The 5,980-nt window shown below is 40.9% G+C and overlaps 1 protein-coding gene across 2 annotated transcripts in view; it reads left to right on the top strand.

The window, feature by feature from the left end:
* The first annotated feature begins 455 nt into the window (after positions 1 to 455).
* The window catches only part of Mrpl39 (mitochondrial ribosomal protein L39), a 20,925-nt gene continuing 15,400 nt past the window's right edge, over positions 456 to 5,980 (top strand). Inside the window, exons 1-6 of one of the 2 annotated variants that reach the window (XM_005345283.2) lie at positions 515 to 572; positions 824 to 929; positions 1,091 to 1,297; positions 2,794 to 2,933; positions 4,413 to 4,512; positions 5,597 to 5,664. In XM_005345283.2, the coding sequence (XP_005345340.1) occupies positions 1,144 to 1,297; positions 2,794 to 2,933; positions 4,413 to 4,512; positions 5,597 to 5,664 (462 nt within the window). In that variant the 5' untranslated portion in view covers positions 515 to 572; positions 824 to 929; positions 1,091 to 1,143. Of the gene's footprint in view, positions 573 to 823; positions 930 to 1,090; positions 1,298 to 2,793; positions 2,934 to 4,412; positions 4,513 to 5,596; positions 5,665 to 5,980 lie in introns of both variants that reach the window. The other variant, XM_005345282.2, reaches the window with a different exon arrangement.

The raw sequence follows: 5,980 nt of genomic DNA, 5'->3' as shown, positions 1-5,980 counted from the left end.
AAGAAGTCCTTTGTTTTTTACTGCTGAGTAGTACTCTAATATGTATATATTCCATACTTTCTTCATCCATTCTTCCATTGAAGGGCATCTAGGTCCTTGCAAAACTCTTTATTCCACCAACCTAGAGTTGTATCCCCGGTGGCTGGTCAGGCTGTCAAAAAAGCAAAAGCGTAACTTTTCTGCCCGGAAACTGGAAGCCTTGGAAGACAAAGGCGTGTGTGTGACTCGCGCGTGTCCCCTGTACAGTTAAATCTCTGCTACTCGACCAAGCAGCCTCGCACCGAGTCGTCCCTGCACCTTGGAGAACATTCCCTGTTCTGCAACCAAGGATTGATCAGATCAATCCTCAGAGAAGGGGGATCGCGCCCCCTTGTGGCGCCACGCAGCTCCAGCGCCGGGTCCGGAACTGAGCGGTCCTACGGAACCTCGGCCGTGCTGTTCTGGTTTCCGGGGGAAGAGGGACGAGAAGGACCCGGGCGTAGAGGCTCCCTTGGCTTCCTTGGCGGTCATGGCTACTACGGTTGGAAGGCTGCTGCTTTGCCGGCCCAGCCCGGGCGGCGGGGCCCGCTGGAGTGAGTTTTCGCGTTCCCAGCCTGGGAAGACAATCTGCTGTGCAGAATCGGGGAAAGAGAGGGACGCGCGCAAGGGAGGGCGCTTGCAGGCCTTTTAGGAAGCAGCCCTAGCCTCCTGCAAACGTCCTTGCTTGCCTGGCCAAGTCTCTTGCTTTGGGGTTTGGAAGAAAAGTCCAGCGTTTCTTGTGCTAGATATTGATAGTTTGGGCATGGGCTTTCCGCTCTCATGGAACTTTCTTGTCCCCTCCCAGACACTTTCCAACTCCAACATTGCTTCCTTTCCACCGAGCCTGGTTTCCTCCCACTTGCTTTTGGGACGCCACTGAGAAGATCGGTGGATGTGAGAGAAAACCAGAGGTGCGGGCCTATGCTAAGCTAAATTATTAATGCTATAAAGTGGTATAAGTATGCCCCGGTCGAATTTTTGACCTATGTTCTGCAAAAATTCTGTTGCTTTCACTACTTGTTACAGGCCTCTAGTAAGCTATTCATTTATTCAGCCTTTCATTTCTTCATAGGATTTATAGCGACATCGCCAGCTGCTCAGCTGTCACCCACCGAACTGACAGAAATGAGGAACGAACTTTTTAATAAAGAGAAAAGTAGGCAGTTATCGTTAACTCCCCGAACAGAAAAGATCGAAGTTAAGCATGTTGGGAAAACTGATCCTGGTGTCGTCTTCTTGATGAACAAAAACATTTCAACTCCCTACAGTTGTGCCATGCGTAAGTAGCAGAATCAGTGTACGGCCCTGACCATTCGACGCGAACACTGTGGAGGGCAAAGTGCTGTAACTGTTTTGCGAGGCTAAGGAATTTCTTTATTTGACACTTGGTAGTCCTTCACGGTCCCTTTTACTTTGTGGGTACTGCGGATATTACAGCATTTCTGTGGCATGCAGGTTGTCTCCAAGTTTGCTTGAATGTGACTAAGCCTAGGGTACTTGATGCTCTTGAGACTGTCTCTTTTCATGTACTGGGAGCCTTTATCCTGCAGGTCTCATTAAAGTATTTTGAGTTTTTGTTTTTTCCTATTTTTTCCTTTTTAGCTTTTTTTCCTAACTGAATATAACTCTCATCTGCTTGCTGACTGCCCCTTGTGTTGTGGTTTTGTTCAGTATAGGTACTCAATGTATGAATGGACTTGTTAAGTATAGTGAGGGTTGAAAGTTAATTGTTCTGTTTATATTGTTTGAGAGAGCCTTGGGCTTATATATGATTTGGTGTGGAAATGAAGGCGTTAAAGACATTTGGATAGGGCTTTGATACACATGATATTTAAATTGCATATCTCCAAATAGTGGATAGGAACGATTGGCTGTATTGTTTAAACTTTTAAGAGACTCAGTAATACCATTTCTGTAAGTGACAGGATTAGTCGCCAGCTGAAACTGGTTTAAGGCATGCATTCTCAGCCTTCCTCTACTCTTGACAGTTAAACAAGCACTGGTGGTAATTACTCATTTGATATTCATGTATTTCTTCACCTTGCTGTGTGGTCCAGGCGAGGAGAGTAAGACACACCGAAGGCCCTACTGGAGCTCTCTATACATACCGTCTGCAGAGATGAAGTTTCTGAGCCATCCTCATCTTGACCTTTAAGACCTTTGTTATGGAACTTAATACTAGGTTATATGTTAGACTCTGTAGTTTGGCCATTTTTGTGAATATGTGTTAAAGGTGTATTTAGGGTTAGAATCTTAGGGTAGGGTAATAGAACAGATTAGAGGTGATTGGTTTACGTGTGAATCCACATTTATAATTTTACAGTTGTAACTACATTATTTTATTTGAAATGTCTGTAATGTAAGAAAGAGGTGGTTTGGAAGCAAGACTCAAGGATAATTTAAACAAATTTATGTGAATATATAGATATATTTTCCTTTTCTTCTGACTTGTGTGTGAATGAATCCATATATCTATGTTGTTTCCCTTTAACTAATTATAACTCTTTGAATATTATTTTATTAGTTGGCAAATTAATTTAAGAGTACACTTAGCTGTAATAGATTTTGTTAAAGGTTTTGGTAGTTTGTTGGCAATGCTTTTGTGTGTTGTTTTCTTTTTAAATTCATCATATATAAAATATATAATATTTCTGCAAAAATAGTTGGTAGAATTTTGCTCTTCATTATTTTGTTTCGGAACATATCAGTTAAACATGTAACTTTTCACGTTGGATTTTGTTAGATTTAGATCATCAATTCAGTTTGCATTCACAGATTTAAGTGAGTGGTACTGCAGGAAGTCCATTCTGGCGCTTGTGGACGGACAGCCGTGGGACATGTATAAGCCTTTGACCAAGTCCTGTGAGATTAAATTTCTTACTTTCAAAGACCCTGACCCAAGAGAAGTGAATAAGGTATTTTCTTGGCTCTTCTAGCTTTTTTCTTCTTTTTACAAATCACACCTATGTTCTATGAAGTAGAAAATCTATAAATAAGGCCAGACTCCTCTGTGGCATTCTACTAGTGTTTTACGTCAGCTTAAGTATTTTTGTAGCTCAAAATACTAGTGGTATCAACTTGTTTGTATTTCGGATTGATAAGACTATAGGGCATGTCATTTATGCTCATAACCTTTGGTAACCCTGTATGTATTTGGGAGTTCCATTTCTACTGATATAACTTGAATTTGGTCTGAAATCAAACCATTGTCTGTGGATGATTTTAGTAACTTTCTGACTCTTTTCCACCCCAACTACCTCTTAGAACATCCTTTGCAGTTCTGTTACATTTTATGAGTGACTTTTTGGGGGTCTTGTCATTTTTTTTTTTTTTTTGAGACAGGGTTTCTCTGTGGTTTTGGAGCCTGTCCTGGAACTAGCTCTTGTAGACCAGGCTGGTCTCGAACTCACAGAGATCCGCCTGCCTCTGCCTCCCAAGTGCTGGGATTAAAGGCCTGCGCCACCACCGCCCGGCGGGGGGGGGGGGTCTTGTCATTGATCCCTGAAGAACTTGCATGCATAGTAAAGTGGACATAGCTTTCTGGGGGTCCTGTCACTTGTTCCCGAAGAACTTGCCTGCATGGTAAAGTGGACATAGCTTTCTGGCTTTGCATGATGTATCTCCAGCCTGCTGTTTTAGTCTTACCGTCTATTGGATCTCCACACCCCTGCCCCTTTCTTGCTCTGGCCACACGAGAGTACTTGGTGGTGAATGATCTATACTCCCTGCTTTTGCTCTTCCTTCAGTGCAGATCACTGTCTTTCCCCTTTAGCGCTCTGTTTATGTGTTACGGTTCAGTTAAAATGCCATCTGCGCTGTGGAATCTACTAGGTTTCATCTTGTCAAAATTCTTTAGGCTCTAGCAACACTTGGCTAGAGTCTCTAAATACAGTATTTTCATCTTATTACTGGGTGCATTAGACTCCTTCTGTGAATACAGAGATAGTTTCTGTTTCAGATCTAGTCTTTCACTTCAGGAAATGTTCAATAAACATCTGTTGAAATAACATATTTAAACAAGAAGATGTTAAGAGCCTTTAGTAGTAGTAACACTGAGGTACTGGTTTAAGTAATTGACAGATGTTTTTTTGATCTCATATAAACTCTAGAGAGTAGGTGGTTTTCTTCCTATTTTCCATGAATAAATGATAAAGAGAACTTTCACACCTTGACTAAGGTTACGAGTTACAAAGTAGTAAGGTCTGGATGTGAACCTGGGTATTTTGGCAAAAGCGTAATTGATTTTTGATTGTATTAATGTTATAATTGCCCTGGATGAGTGGGCAGGTATTGGAAAAATATGTGCTAAGCCAAGAGTTGATTTAAGTTTTAATACTGTAGAAACTTTAGTGAATCGTAGTATGTTACATTTATATGTATATTTCTTTCTTTAGGCCTACTGGCGTTCTTGTGCCATGATCATGGGCTGTGTAGTAGAAAGGGCCTTCAAAGACGAGTATACAGTCACCTTGGTGAGAGCACCAGAAGTTCCTGGTAATATATACATTAATAATTTATACTTTTAAGATCTATGAATGCTTTGGTATTGATTTTTGATTTTATCTAGTATAAGACTATGCATGTGGTTCATGTATTGTAGGTAATACAGTTACTGTGTTAGGATGAAATGTGAAGTAATCAGATGACAGTAATTAATACAATGAAATTAGTTACTCTTACATACAATGTTATGGAATTACACTGTTGATGGGGGAGAGTCTTCTGTTTTGTGTTAATTTCATTGGTTAATAAAGAAACTGCCTTGGCCCATTTGAAAGGCCAGCCTTTAGGTGGGTGGAGTAGACAGAACAGAATGCTGGGAGAAAGAAGCCGAGTCAGGCAGTCGCCATGATTCTCCCACTCCAGACAGATGCAGGTTAAGATCTTTCCTGGTAAGCCACCTCACGGTGTTACACAGATTATTAGAAATGGGTTAGATCAATATGTAAGAGCTAGCCAATAAGAGGCTGGCACTAATGGGCCAGGCAATGTTTAAAAGAATACAGTTTCCGTGTAATTATTTCGGGGCATAAACTAGCCATGCGAGCAACTGGGTGCAGGAACGCGGCCCGCACCTACTACAACACACTGTTATAGTGTTCTTTTCCATATTAAGACTATTTCTAAACTGAATTTGTGGGAGGGTGCAAGAATGGGCAGATGCGTAGGCTGCTGAGAAGAGCTGTGCTTTAGGGGGGGTTCCATTCTTCAGAAGCAGACCAGAGGGGCAGCTTGGTGATGAGGTGCAAGAGTAAGAGTCTATAGCTTTGTTTACCCCAGAGCAGCAATGTTTGAAATTAATGTGTTTGTGTGTATGTGAGAGAGAGAGACAAACAAAATGAATGAAGGAAGCTCAGATGATTCTAAGTACAAAAAATTAAAAAATGAAGTTTTCTAAGAGATAAGAATTTGGGCATTTCCTGTAGATACAAATGGATATTTGTATCCATTTGTAGAGTTAGGAGTGATTGCTAACTTTTCATTCTGTGATCTAACTAATTGATTGTTGCAGATTAGAAACTTCTTGCTTTAACAGATTTGGCTTGCATTTTCTTTTTTCTTGCTGTTGGATTCACAGTAATCGCTGGGGCCTTCTGCTATGATATAGTTTTGGATAAGAGGCTGGATGAATGGATGCCAACAAAAGTAAGTCTACTCATCTACTCTTTGGAGCATTGTTTTTGGAGTCTGTTGTTCTCTGCTAGAATAGTGCTGTCAGTACTGCTTAATGGTTCTGCACATTGAGGACAGTTAGAGAATCTCTCTCCAAGAGTAATATTTCCTTGTTATCTGTGTGCCTGTCAGTCACTAATCTCTCATCCACCCATTCATCTTTTTTCTATCACTCTATATTGTAAACACATCTGTTGGTGATTTTTTTTTTTAGCTTGTTTGTATATTTATTTGGATTTGGATATTCTATGCCTTGCTTGACCTTCTCTTTTTTGTTTGTCTATTTATT

Source organism: Microtus ochrogaster, chromosome 2 (genome assembly GCF_000317375.1).
Source record: "Microtus ochrogaster isolate Prairie Vole_2 chromosome 2, MicOch1.0, whole genome shotgun sequence".
NCBI lineage: Eukaryota > Metazoa > Chordata > Mammalia > Rodentia > Cricetidae > Microtus > Microtus ochrogaster.
The sequence above is the reverse complement of the archived record's forward strand: the minus strand, read 5'-3'. Positions and strand labels throughout refer to the sequence as shown.